We start from the raw sequence: 15,000 nt of genomic DNA on the forward strand, positions 1-15,000 counted from the left end.
CTAAATACTACAACCGTTGCAGATCATATGGACATCAGGCTTTAAAACTTTTAAGTCATGAGTGGCCCGATCTTTAATTTTTTCTTGCACTTGCAAAAGAATATTAAATTCTCGTCTTCTCTTGTTCTCATTTGATTTTGGGTTTCAAAGATATATCAAAAACATGTACACAGTCAACGAAATAAAGGGCATGCAGCTCGAAAAACAAGCTCGGTGACCCCATCTTTTTACTGCATTTTTTAATGCCCTTTGCATGAATATCAATTGTGCCAAGTTTGACAGAAATCTGGATAGTACGTCATTTTCAAGGGAATTACCTTAATAAGTTTAAATCCTCTCTCAAAATTCTTGAGTCCATCCCATTGTTTAATCGGTGAGGAGGCAGCCATTTGCGGTCCCGGATCATTTGCGGTCCAATTTGAGGATCAATCATTTCGTCCAAGAACATTAGCCGTCCAATTTTAGGAATCATTTCCGGGCCGGGATCATTTGCGGGCTTGTACATTTGCATTCTCGCTGGACGCTTTACTTCACCATAAAAGCGATTGGTTAGTACCAGGACGAAAAATTTTTTCTGCACTTTGACCTTGCTGTAGGAAGTGCCATAAATCTTGTTTACCAGCACGTATGCATGCATTACGAGCCTTGTTTCGACCGCTGTTGGTATTTTGCGAAACAAGGGAGCCAGCAAAGAGAGGGCAAAATTCTCGTGTCATCTGTTGGCCAGTATTAGGTTTATCTAACAAGAAAATTTTCGAACGCAGAGCGCCTACAACAGTAATTTGCAAGACTTGTTTCGTCGATTACCGCTATTGGTATTTTGCGAAACAAGGGATCTAGCCACAGCTTGGTATCACTGAAGGGCACCGAACGAGATCATCAGGGCAAAAGCCTTTGAGGCACAATTTGAGGTTCCTTGTAATGTATAAGGACTGTCTAAAGAGATTTTCACCTAGAAGAATTTGATCTGTTCGGATATCTTAGCTGAAAATTGACGTGACCGAGAATTTTATGTCATGATATCTTCATTTCAGAAATTGCTAGCTGAACGTTAGTTACTACTTTACCTTCTAAGAACGTCCCCATGCAGCAAACCATTTCAAGTGCTCATCCGAAAAGGGACTACTTTTCTCTGGTTGCGAATCTTTTAGGTGATGTTTTAGTAAAGAAATCTATAGCTGTTTGGCGACGTAGAAACGAAATTCTTAGAACAGTTTGACTCTCCCGATCACATATTTCACCGAAGACTATCGTTGGGTGCCCCTGATCATTCACTCTTGCCTGTGTAATGATTTCTTTTCGTTTCGTTTCGTTTCGCTGAATACCACAGCTTTCTTAATCTTATCCTTTATTAGATCCCAGCGATTTGATCCCAGCGTGTTTGTAGCTTTTCCTAAGCTCTCAACAATGATTTGATGTAAAAATTAAGCGTGCACCGTGAATTCGCGAAATTTTTAACCGTGTACCGTGTTTGCTACACCCCTATTGAGACCCTCTGTTTTGCAGTCTAATTGACATCATTAGAAATGATGTCATGATTTGAGCCCGCGAACATAGTGACGTCGAGTTCTATTTTGGAGGCCTGAGCATAGTGTTATTGTTGTCCTCAATTATTGCCTTCATTTTGCCTTTTCCCGACGTCAAATCAAGCTTAGTGAAACATTTCTTGCTTTGCACTTAAAGATCAGTCATCATGGAATTCCTTTTCGGAAAGAAGAAAACACCCGAAGAAATGCTGAAACAAAACCAACGCGCCTTGAACAGGGCGATGAGGTTGGTGCAGGAAATGTTGTCGTGTGCATTCAGTTGTACTTTTTTCTATCAGTTGAAGACTACATTGGGAAGTTATTTTGTATTTTATGACAAGACACATTGGCACTCAGTGTGGGGCTTATTCATCAAGTGTTGAAGTAAAAGCTAGAAAGTAACGGGCAAATTTAGACGCTATATCTGAATCGAAACTTGCAACTGCAGATCGACTGTACGAAGTACGCAGTGGCGATGCTTGTAAGCTTATGGTCTGGGGTAAAAGGGAAGAATCTTGGAAGGTGGTTCATTCAACCTCTATAAATTACGTTTCCTGTATTCAGAATCATAATAATAATTATATCATAATTGCCTCCATCGCTTGGAGATTAATCAGCTTAGTACATGTACCTTGATACTCAGTTCTTCTTAGTGAATCTACATCTTCTTCCACTAGGTCTAAAGTTTGTCTGTCTATAAGTTGTCTTTTTACACCTGTTTATGGGTTGTGAGACATTGTAAACCCCTGACAATAATAACAACTTTATTTAACTGTCAATGGATAATTTAAGCTCTTAAGAGCACTAATTGGGGACACTAATGAAGTTAACTCAAATCAAAGATTGGTTTTTGTGGAGAGGGGAAAACCGGAGTACCCAGAGAAAAACCTCTTGGAGCAGAGAAGAGAACCAACAAACTCAACCCACATATGACGCCAAGTCGATCTGGGAATTGAACCCAGGCTACATTGGTGGGTTGGTGTGAGGCAAGTGTTCTCACCTCTACACCATCCCTGCTTGCAGGAAAATCATTTGGAATTAGACAGATTCAAATGCATAAGGTATCACTCTTAAGAGGGAAAGGGTTAATATTTTTTTGTCTTTTTGACATACATAACCTCCTTTTCTCCACAAGAGAGCCATTTTATTGTAGCTTTTGCATGCTAATGTCAGATTATTTGACCTGATGCATGTTGTACAGTAGATGATTCTAGCTCATAACAGGGCTAACAGCAGTATGATTCTATCTCTCTTGTTTCTATTGTTATTATTATTATTATTATTATTATTATTATTATTATTATTATTATTATTATTATTATTATTGTTTATTGGTTCATGTTTCATGCTGGTATTGTTTATGTACATGACGACAAGCTACAACCTGTAACCTCGGGCCGCTGGTACTTTTCACAGTAATCTTGCAATTCTGTAGGAGTTCTATCTTGGTTGTCGTTCCAACCTTCTTCAGATAACTGACTAAATTTCATTTCCAGATACAATCCCCAGTGCACCGATTACTACAACTGTCTTTGTATTCCACAGTCTTGCTAATTCATGCCTAAGGTCTTGATGATGATGATGATGACTACTACAGTAATACTACCACTACCACCACTACCGTTACTACTACTACAACTATCATTACAACTACCACTACTACTACCACTACTAAGTTATGTGTACATTACATATGCCTGTGCATAAGACGACATTTGAAAAAAGCTGTTCCCTTGAATAACATCACATGGTCTAAAATCATGGGAAAAAAATATACAAGCTAAGAAGGTCTATTTGTCAGCTCCCAACAGGCATGATAGCTGACATTTGGTATGGAGCATTTGCGCTGTCATCAGTTCAAACCCCGTTCACTCCTGGATTTTTTTGGGTTTCATTTGCAAATGATTAAGTTACTCAACTAACTGCAATGATCTTTCCAACTTTCACTTCGCTCTATTCTGCAGTTAAAATATAGGGGTGCAGGGATAGCGCAGTGGTGTCAGAGCACTCGCCTCCCACCAATGTGGCCATGGTTTGATTCCTAGACTCGGCATCATATGTGGGTTGAGTTTGTTGGTTCTCTACTCTACTCTGAGGTTTTTCTCTGGTACTCCGGTTTTCCCCTCTCCTCAAAAACCAATATTTGATTCAAGTTGATTTGTGTTAATTGTTGATTTCCATTTACAGTTTCCCCAGTTACCGGTAGTGCTTTCAGTACTAGAACGACAGGACACTTTTATTATAAAGTTCCTTTCCTTTGCTTTATATATGAAACTACAAAAATTCTAGAAAATAATTTCATTCATTCACCTCGTACTGGATGAATTTGAAATTGAAATTCATCGGCTTCCAACAGGCTTGAGAGCTCAGTCGGTAGAGCAAGTGCAGTGCAATTGCACAGCCAGGCAGGCTTTGAATTCCATTCGAGTGTGGATTTGATTGCATCCTTTATTGCTTAAAAGGGCTATTTCACGCAAAATGATGATTTCATGACACCCAAAATTCTCAGAAAGTAGAATGAAACATTGCAATAACCAATTAAAACTGTTGAAGAACATAAAAGAAATTCAGCAAAAGGAAAAAGAAGCAGGGATGGACACAAATGGACAAGATCATTGAAACGGATTGTATTTGGGTAATCGTGATAAAAGCCGGGCCAGAATCATCTTGTTTGTGGTGTAACAATAATTTTATCACTGAGCAAAGGAATTCCACATTAATTACCATTTTCAAGCTTTAAACTTGTGATTCACTTAAGATTTTCTCAAAACACCCCAAAGTAAGTTCATGACATAGCCCCTTTATTAAATTAGTTCAACTAGTAACTGTAATGATCTAATTCCAACTTTCACAATTCAAAACTGCCCAGGCTGTTTGTATCCTGGGGTAAGATTTAAATGTCCTGCTAAGAAGTGTGATTTATCGCCTGAAAAGGGGCTTATTGACAGTACATGTAATATTGTAAAAAATTTATATTTTCAGGGATCTTGATAGGGAGCGTGCTAAAATGGAGCAACAGGAGAAAAAAGTCATTGCGGATATCAAGAAAATGGCAAAAGCAGGACAGATGGTAAGCTTTCACGAGCAAACAGTATTTTATTCATGAATACATACAGCATTTGTTTTTAGCACCTCAAGGATTAGTACTCACCTGACCCACCAATGTGGCCCGGGTTTGATTTCCAGGCTCCGTGTCATATGTGGGTTGAGTTTTCCCCTCTCCTCAAAAAGCAAAATTCGATCTGACTTGCGTTGATTTGTTAATTTCAATATACAGTGTCCCCAGTTAGTGTTCCAGCACTAGAAGATTAGACACTTTAATAAAGAATGTTCATTTCCTTCCCTGTCCATTTCATGAATTGAATTGTATGACCTTGGTTTCTTTCTGATCAAACAAGAAAATAATACTAATTATAGCTTCAATATATGTGCATGTTTACAATTTTAATCAATTGAGTCAATGTTATAATTTAAAGCGTTATAGGCTCATGATGTTGTCATTCGTCAACCCATATAATACACATTTGGGGTTTGTCTGTACTAAACTTTGTGATCAGCATGAATACCCTGTACCAAGATTAATTAATTTGCTGTATTATAATTGTTTTAGGATGCTGTGAAAATAATGGCAAAGGATCTGGTGAGAACACGAAGATATGTCAAAAAGTTTATCATGATGAGAGCAAATATTCAAGCTGTATCTCTTAAAGTTCAGGTGAGATTAAAACTGTAATGTTATTAATGAGACTTGCTTGTTTTGTAAGTATCAGGCCTTCTGATATTACGCGATGGTGCGATTTCGCACAATCAACCTCAAATCGCATCCGATCGCACAATTCACGAAAAATCGCATAATTCACAAAAGGACGCACAAAATTCATAAACTGAAACATAAATCAAGCCGTTTCTTAGAAATTCCTGCATAAATACGCCATTTTTAAGATGATTTATCTTGGAAAAAGGCTAAAAAACCTTTGTCACCTTTGATTTCGTAAACATTCGAAGTTCAAGGCTTTATTTTTCATGTCGGGGACCTGGTACGAGTCTCCTTCTATTGGTGCAACACAAACACGCCCTTATATACACACCACTGAAATGACACACTTGCCTTCTAAGAGATTTATGGAAAACAAGCGAAGTTGTAAGTTTTTTGGCAAAATGTAGTTTCTTTTGTTGAAAACTGATAAAAACTTACTCATGGATAAGTTTGTTGTGAAAACGCTCCCTTTTTCTTCGACGAAGAAACATTCCGCCCAATCTGACAGCTCACGATCGAGCAAGAAAGTACCTCACAGGTACGCTCCACGTGGACGATGGACTGATGTTTTTCTCGTCGTGCAATATTAGGGCCTTTTATACGAGAGAAAATAAGCCGCGGCTTACTCTGGCCATGGTGTACAAAATACGCAAAAGGAACTATTTATACGAATATATATTCCCAGGTCAATATAAGCCGTGGCCAGAGAAAGCCATGGCTTATTTTCTCTCGTATAAATGGGGGTATGGCCCTATTGTGATTGACCATCTTCGGAAGTTCGTGGTTGACGAGCACATTGATCATTCATTTGGCATGTTAGCTGTGTCCTTTCAACTTTTAACGTGGTGCACCGGTAGTGCAGAAAACCTCATTTTTTCTATTTATCCCAACTAATGTCGATCGAGATACATAATTACTGTTCCTTTGTGTTCAAAATGTCTTTAGGGCAGCAAAAAAGTGTTTTTCTTAACCTGAAACCTTATAAAACAAGCTCAAAATTGCTGAGAAAAAAATCGCATAATTTACATTATTTATCGCATAATTGGCCTTTCTAATCGCACAATCTGCCCTGAAAAAATCGCATAATTTGCATTTTTTAATCGCACCCTGTCAGAAGGCCTGAAGTATTTAAAAATTATTATTATTTGCTGAAGGCGAGGTGAATAATAAAATTAGGTGAATAAAAACCGGAGATGAAGTCCAGGTTTTTATTCACCCAGTCCAATATTCACTGAGCCTGATTTTTCCGTTTAAATGCCTTGAATCACCAAAAATACGTAGTGTACAGTAACACTCAAATGCTTCGCCTTGAGTATGAAGATGTGATATAGGTCACAGCTGCTGTTCATAAATTATAAGGTATAACATATTGATTGATTGACGTCAAGAGTAAGCTTATTTACAGACAGCTTAAGGCTGGGCTTCTGATAGGATGCGGAAAAAAATTAAAGATTATGCGGAAATTTTTGGCCATATTATGCGTAAACATGCGTTTATTATGCGGAAATTTAAACAATTTATAAAACTAATAATTAGGCCCATCCAATGTATTTACAATTGCTTATTACAAATCAGGACTCAAAATTGCAACCAATACAGGACTTCACATTTGGGACTGAATTTTTCCCTTAGTTTGTGATTAAAATATATAAGGAGTTGCCGATTTGCGACAATTTGTAATTTATAACACAGGTTCTAGTGTCCAGGCTCATTGCCGAAAAATGGGTGGAAACTGCTTATGACCTTTCATCTTGTGAACGAAATGGCATGTTTTCTTCTATCTATTTTCAATGTTCAGGAAAATAAGCATTTCAAAACAGTCAATCTCTTTGGCTTTTATGTTTGTGAGAATGGCAAGCAGCTGCTTTATCACTAATATCAGGCATTTCTTCTGTTGATGCGGAAAATATCGTAATTATGCAGAGGATGCGGATTTTAGGGAATTATGCACATTCGCATCACCGCATCCTGTCAGATGCCTGGTAATAATGGAATGATCAGTGTGATAAAAGCATTCCTTTCTAGTGATCAGTACTGCATCCGGAATAATTTAGAATTTTCCTGTTTTTTCCTAATAGACATTGCGATCCAACAATGCCATGGCACAAGCAATGAAAGGAGTGTCAAAGGTACATAACTACTGTAACTGTAAGTTTATGCTCATGAATTAGCAAATTTTCTCCAACATACCTTCAATGTATAACTGTGGTTTTCATCTACAGTGTACATGTAAGTGTGGACACACGATGGGAAAACATCACATGTATGTCCTTCACATGTCCAAAATTGCTTAGATGAAGCCAACGATAATAGAGAGACGTCCATCCATGACAAAGAAAAAAGGCCACTGTGAAGATAATCCATTTTAAGTTTTACTTGAAAACAGGAGACTGTGGATAACACTGTGATGTCAATCAAGAAAATACTCTTGCCTCATGCTGGCTACTTTGTGGGAAAGATATCTATCTGCTATTCTTGTTTAATATTTAACCTTTTTGTGCCATGTGAAAAGTAAAAATTAGTTGGGCTTCGTTGAAGTGGTAAAATTGCATCAAACTTAAGACTTACTGTAAGATGGTTAATCCTTTGACTCCTAAGCTGGCGTGAACTGGCCATGTACTTTAAGATTTAACACTGTCTAACTCCAGATGATTTTTAATCATCAATGGGGAACCCCTGGGAGTTAACAGGTTAATCAATGGCTGAAAAATGTCCCTATTAATAGCCATCTAGTAACTAGGAATTTTTTTTGTCAGCTGCACAAGTTTATTTTGAAATAATTTATTAAACTAACCTGAATTTGGATTTGACTGCTTATCTCAGTAAGTTGTATTTCAAACTGGTACCTAGCATTTGGATGAGTGCAAATTTGGCATGGCTAAGTTCAACATGACAACAACGTGATCTTTGAAAAAGAGGCAGGTACAAAAGTCGAATACCGGCCCATTGGATCTACGTAAAAAATATGATAAATCACTCTAACCCTAATCTTTAAGCTAACTTTGGTGAAATCAGGGCATACGTCAAATAGTTTTGGCTTACAATAACTATTTTCGTTTGATCCAAGGTGAGCGATCCAAGTTGATCTGGTCCAACTTTTGTACCTGCCCTCGAAAAAGGGCTGCTTTCTGTCCAGAGATTAAAATTTTACTTTATGGTAATGTTTTGGCATTATAAAACCCTGCCATTTCTAATTATTTTTTGACTTAAATTTGGTTTGTTTGTCTTCAAGGCCATGGCCAACATGAACAAACAGCTGAAGCTTCCACAGATTCAAAAGATCATGATGGAATTTGAAAAACAGGTTGGAAAATAATAAACTTAAAACTTTAGTCAGTGTTTTGGCCATTGTGCTCAAAATTTCGATGAATTTCATTTGAAAGAGAGACTAACCTATTTTCCCCCCAATATGTCCCCTTTTATTAGGCTTTTTTCCCATATTATATATGATCTAACTTTTTTTTTTTTTTGCTTTAATGAAACCAAACTGACTGCATGAATTTTAGTTGTTGGGCAAAAACAAAAAGGTTCTGAGTGAATTAATAGTAATTTGGGGTAATTCTTTCAAGTACAGCAATAGCCTTATTCAAGCAAGAGAAGTGATCTTAGCAGCTATTTGGACAATAATATTATTTATATTATAAGCAATTGTCTCTTTTAGACACCTGAAGTTGTCCATAAGAGACAATAGTAATTATTATTGCTAAATAGTTATTGTCCAGATTACTGTGAGGATCACTTCTCTCTTTCATCTATAACCTGCATTGGAATATACTGTACATTCTACTTCATTAACAGCATTATTGTTTATTTATTACAGCTGTATATCTCTCAGATAGTACGCGCGCTGTAATTGGCTAAATTAGCGGGCCGTATTCTACAGTACGGCCCGCTGTACAGCCCGCTAAATTTAAAATTTCAATAAAACATCATCTAGCGAGTTTTTCATGTCATTTCTGTTGCATAAACTTGTACTGAAAACTGTTTGAATCTTGCAAGCAACTATTTCAAACTTAACAGCCAAGAAGATTTAGTTTTTGGAATTTTGGCACGGCAATCTTTGTGGCAGTTGAACCATCCGCTTGACTTTGACTAGTGTCCTTACCCGCGTGCCGGATTAACCTCAGAGATATAATAAATATCTTACTAACCTCGTTTTCTCGGTCCGTACTGTAAGTTACGGATCCTCGTTTTTTCCGGTTGATTTATGGCCCGCGCGCTTCGCACTTGGGCCATAAATCAACGGGAAAAAACTCGATCCGTAACTTACAGTGCGGACCTCGAACTCGGTTAGTAAGAGGTATATAATGCATCTTTGTGTGTGCATGTACATGGATATTGCGTTACCGGTGGTAGTACATGTAAGTGTATTAAGTAAGTAAGTAGTTACATAATATTATTAGTAAGCATTGTAAATACATGTAGGTGTGTTTTCAAAGTTAATGTATGTATACCGGTAAGTGTTTGTAGACAATAAAGTATGAAAGTAAAGTATAGTATAGTAAGTAAGTTTGTAAGTACATTATGTGTACATGTATTATAGTGTAAGTACTTGTAATGTATGTAGTGTTTTGTGTATGCTCAAGTTATATTTTCATTACTTAGTGTTTTGTTTTTTAAGCCATTGATATTTCTAATTCCATTCTGCAAGCACAAAATCAATTCTCATTCTCAATCTTAAAATCACATATTTTGAAATAATGTGGTGCTTGTTACCACAGTCATAAGCAAACTGAAGTTAATTCAAAAGTTGTATTACACCTTTATTTGAACCTCGTTTTGTAAAGCCTTCTTACTAGTATTCATGAAATTATTGCATGCAAATGGTCTGACACAGTGCCCTATTAATGCAAGCCCTTCTCTGTCTTAGTCAGAAATAATGGATATGAAAGAGGAGATGATGAATGATGCTATAGATGATGTCATTGGTGATGAAGAAGACGACGAGGAGAGGTTTGTTGTACATGTATTATTTAATCTGAGAAACAAGCTTTTCCTTCAGCATCATGGAGGAGCATGTGGTTACTTGGTTACAGTTAGGTACCAGGTATTCGTTCCTTTCTTGCAATACAAACATGTCATAAGCTACTTTCATATCATTTGCTTGTTTGGCTAACTTTGTTATTACTCATCTTCTGGCAAGTGTTTTCATATCATGTTATAAAAGACAAACTTTAACCATAATAATGTAAGAATTTTCTCTCACAACAAGGCTTTTTTGTCTAATCGGAAACTCATGACCTTGAAGCGTTTTACTCTGCATCAGAGCTGGAGTTTTTTGCAGTTTAAAAATTTCCTTATTTTGATGTAACATAGCTTGGCTAATGCGCATTTTCCCATGCGTGCGGCTTTGGCCTTATTTTTGTCCATATTTGGGCATAAAATTGGTGTCCTAAAATCCCAGCTTTGTTCCGAGAAACAGAGTTGCAAGTCACACACTAATCAAGGTCAATTGTGCCTCTGATCTAATACAAAGCACCTTGGACAAATGTAGTGATTGTGGTAACTACTGGTTGGCTGGAGTGGGATACTTTAATATCACTAAGTTACTGGAAAAAAATTACCGGTAATATGCATCCAGTGCTTGACATAGGCGGCTGTCCCGTCGTCCCAGACGACCAGAAAGTTTACCAGGGGCCCGTTTCTCAAAAGTCCTGAAAACTTTTCTGGCCCGAAAAGCCATTTGTGAAACTGTCAACCGCCTGTTCTGGAGAGCTGATCTTTTAACATGATTTCAAGGTAACAAAAATCAAAATGGCTGTGAAGTTTGACGACTTAAATCCTCTCCGTTTTTGAGATACAAAGGGCATTGTGACACCCAAAAATGGCCCGTAAAGTTTAGGGACTTTTGAGAAACGAGCCGCAGGTGACCAGTTTTTGGTAGAATTTAAAGCCTTGTTGCCCGAGGAAAAAACAACGGACAACCCAACCAAAAATAGAAAACAAATTTATCACAGACAGCACCCGACTTACATGTTGCTTAAATTCTATTGTCAATGTCCAATAGTAGTGCCGCACCTAAGCATGTTCCCTTGTTTTGAATATCTTTGGCTTTTACAAAACATTGTCATATAGGAAAATCACAAACATGTAGGCGATGGAAAACTTAAACCCAGACTTCCACAAAAAAACCGCAGGAACACACTAAGAACTATGGGATACTCAAGCTCCATAGCTATGAGATTGCATCTGAACACAGAGTGCAGTTAATCATAGGGGGGTTTCCTAGTGGGCAACCACATAATTATTTATCAGAGCAACCTAATTCACGGGTTTGGTTGCGCCGGCATTTGAAACACGGAGAACCTGGAATTTTGAGCACTGTGCGTGCATCACTCTATTCAACTGACAATTCATAGGGACAGAACATCATGATTAATAGAGTCAGCTAGTACTCAGCTGAGAATGCAAAATTTTTAAAGCAAACCTCCACTCCCACAAGAATAGTTATTTATGTTTACTTATTTATTTTGCCATTGCATAATTAGATTTACAGATTAAAAATAGAAAAAAAAGAAGAGACTTAAAATGGCGAGGAAACCTAATAAAAGCCATTAACGCTTGTGAGCTTTAATAGGTTTTCTCACATAAATCTTAATAAGGTCAATATGAAATGAATATACAATTAGAGAAAATACATGTAGTGTTTGTGCTGATGAAATCTGTTTGACAAATTCTTCAAAGCAAATGTTTGTATCACAAAAGAATTTATATACATTTTGGAATCCCTTGTATTCACCATAGTGTTGCCTTCGCAACATGCCATGAAATCTTACCCTCTTCTTATTTTACGGAAAGTGTTGTCAGATCATTTGGGTAACATAAGATTATTATGGTCACATTTATTCAAGAGGCTCATGTTAGGCAAGTTGTTTCCGTTTTTTCCTAAAACAGTGAACAAGTAGTTCAGCAAGTATTAGATGAGCTGGGACTTACACTGACTGATGAGGTAATATTACTTTAAATTCTGTCCTTGTTACATGTGTTTTATGAGATCATAAGTCTTTTTTTTTCACAATTTTGCCAAGGAGCAATACAATGTACATCAGCTCAATTGAAGGCCCACAAAATACGAAAATCAAGTTGATAAAAGTTGAATTGCCATAGTGAAACGATAAAAATTAATGTCTGACGTTTCAAGTATTAGAGCAAATTTCAGAGCAAATTGAGGAATAGAGCCTTTTAGCTTGTAGGTTTTGTGATACATTTACTGTAGAGAACATTTTCTTTCAAATGTCATTTTATGTATGTGTCGATCTCGACTCTCTTGACTGAGGGAGAGAAGAGCTCTGGGGAACTCTGAAACAAAGTGTCCTCTTATTGGTTTTCGTGAAGAACAATCAAAACCCTCTCTAATTGGTGCATTCATGTTAGCACGAGGAGTGAGCAGGCGCCGTAAGGTTCAAATAGCCATAAGAACCCTACGGCGCATGTTGTCCTGCATAGAGTTTCCCAGAGCCTTGGATTGATCCGAGGCTCTGGTGACGAGAATGATGCATGTGTAATAATTGCTTACATGTACATGTATGTACTTATACACCTGTAGCCTATGAAAAAAACAAAAGGAAATTCCCTTGAGATCATCACGTGCCTGAAATGGGAAAACAAAATGTACAAGCTAAAAATGCCTATATAGTGCTTTCGTTCATGTGCTGACCAGCAGCATATTTGCATACTAAAACAAAAGGAAAAATTTTCATGAAAATGGAGTTCAATTTCACTCTTCCAACATGGCCGATGTGACGTTATGTGAAAACACTCTATGGAGGGTTGTTTGAGGTTTATATAAGAAGTGAAGGAGCTATGCCATTGGTGGAGACCCAGACCACTTCTGAAAATACCATAATACTCTTTGTTTTTCCCCCCAAATTTTACCTAAGCATTGTTTCCAGTTTCACTTGGGACTTACAATGGTGCCAAGAGAAAACCAAAGCAATACTTGTGTAAAGTTTGGGGGACAAGCAAAGAGTATTATGGTATTTTCCAAAGTGGCCTATTGATTGCATTTCCCTAGTGTGCCAAGTTGAAAAATAAACTTTCATTCCAGGTTTTTACAGCTTTTTATGTTTCGCGGCCATGACCACTTCATTGTCCAAGTTTTGGTATCGCCGGATCAAATGTGTCCAACCGTGAACGACTTTGTATGGAATCGAAGGGGTGTTCCTCTTTTCCCGCCTTCCCGCACATCACGTGTTATGTTAAGGGTGGAGTGGTTTCGAAGGGTGAAATGGTGCGAAGAAAGCACCCTACTTCACCCATTTTATTGAGTTAAAGCGATATTATCTTCTTGCACCTTAAACATGAAGAAAGATGTCATAAAGACACTGTCCTCTGTACCTAAAGCATGGGAGGATCGTTAATTTTGACAATCAACTGTGGGAGCATACAGGGCTACTAAACATTTGCTTTCACTTATTTTTGTTGATAGAAATTATTGTTCTTATTATCTTGTTTTTATTAGCTGACTGGGCTACCAACCACTTCAGGAGCCCTTGGTAATAAAGAAGCAACTCCAAAACAAGCTGTAGCTGATGCTGATGCCGATCTTCAGGCGAGGTAAAAATATTAATGATCAATAAATGATAAATTCCGATTCAGGTAGACTACGTGAAAGGGCAGTGCAACTTCGTGCAGGCCCAACTCACCGTTCTGTTACATAGTCGGTTTTATTACGCATTGAAGTGACACTACATGCAAGTTTGAAATGTTTCACTAAGTTTAGTATTCACTTTCTATTGACAGTGACCCACGAGCGTACAAGTTTATTGTATTTGTGGAACGGCGTTCTCAGACTGACTTATTTTTAAGTTTGCATGAGAAAAGATTACCCATGGGATTGAGAATGGTCACTCATTTTAAGAACTCGTCTAAAGATAGCTTGATCTGCCAAAATACCGTTACGTTGACCTAGTATTGGAGTAGAGTTAGCGCAGTGCAGATTAATCACTCGCCTTCCACCACAATGTGGCCTGGGTTCGATTCACGGACTCGACGTCATAATGTGGGTTGAATTTTTGGTTTTTTCTGCACCACCCAGAGAGGATTTTTCTCCGGGTGTTTCAGTTTTTCCCCTCTCCTCAAAAAACAACAATTAATTTAATCTGCGTTAACTTCATGTAATGTGTGTACATGGTCACGAGTGATGTTTTTTGCATGACCCGTCAGCGAATGCAATTTTGACAACTTTCGTTTTCTTGTTGCATTCAATCACAAACCGTACTCAAACTTATACACACGTGGCATGGTTGCGCAATGGCTGATTTATCTTTTGTGGCGCATGCGCTTAGTTTAAGCCAACGTGCATATGTGGCATTGAAGGAAAAGTAAGCACAAAATATGATGTCTGATGCGTTCAAATGACAGACAAATGCACACACCGTTCGCGGTAGACCCACCGAGCGTTTTCGGAACGGGTCGGTCCGCAAACTTTACGAGCGAACATTTATGAGTGAAGGTAACGAGAATCATTGCCATCAATCTAAAATAAATAATAATCTAGCCGATATCTCGACATCAGTAAAGTCCGAGTTCACGCAGATATGCGTCTAGTTATTTATTATTACTCCATCGCGGTGTTTCCATGGCAACTTCCGTATTGCCCTCTGTAACCACCATGCATTCGTCACTGACCAACCAGAAACACGATATTCTGTTGAGTATATAATTAGATTTGATTCTGAAGTCTCCCCAATTAGGACTTGGGCTCACCTACATAAG

The 15,000-nt window shown here is 37.7% G+C and overlaps 1 protein-coding gene across 1 annotated transcript in view; it reads left to right on the plus strand.

The window, feature by feature from the left end:
* Positions 1-1,567: 1,567 nt before the first annotated feature.
* The window catches only part of LOC137985564 (charged multivesicular body protein 2a-like), a 13,618-nt gene continuing 185 nt past the window's right edge, over positions 1,568-15,000 (plus strand). The window contains exons 1-8 of the mRNA XM_068833181.1: positions 1,568-1,773; positions 4,509-4,596; positions 5,137-5,241; positions 7,362-7,412; positions 8,516-8,587; positions 10,154-10,236; positions 12,178-12,232; positions 13,745-13,839. Coding sequence (XP_068689282.1) covers positions 1,694-1,773; positions 4,509-4,596; positions 5,137-5,241; positions 7,362-7,412; positions 8,516-8,587; positions 10,154-10,236; positions 12,178-12,232; positions 13,745-13,839 — 629 coding nt within the window. The 5' untranslated portion in view covers positions 1,568-1,693. The remainder of the gene's footprint in view (positions 1,774-4,508; positions 4,597-5,136; positions 5,242-7,361; positions 7,413-8,515; positions 8,588-10,153; positions 10,237-12,177; positions 12,233-13,744; positions 13,840-15,000) is intronic.

Source organism: Montipora foliosa, chromosome 14 (assembly GCF_036669935.1).
Source record: "Montipora foliosa isolate CH-2021 chromosome 14, ASM3666993v2, whole genome shotgun sequence".
NCBI lineage: Eukaryota > Metazoa > Cnidaria > Anthozoa > Scleractinia > Acroporidae > Montipora > Montipora foliosa.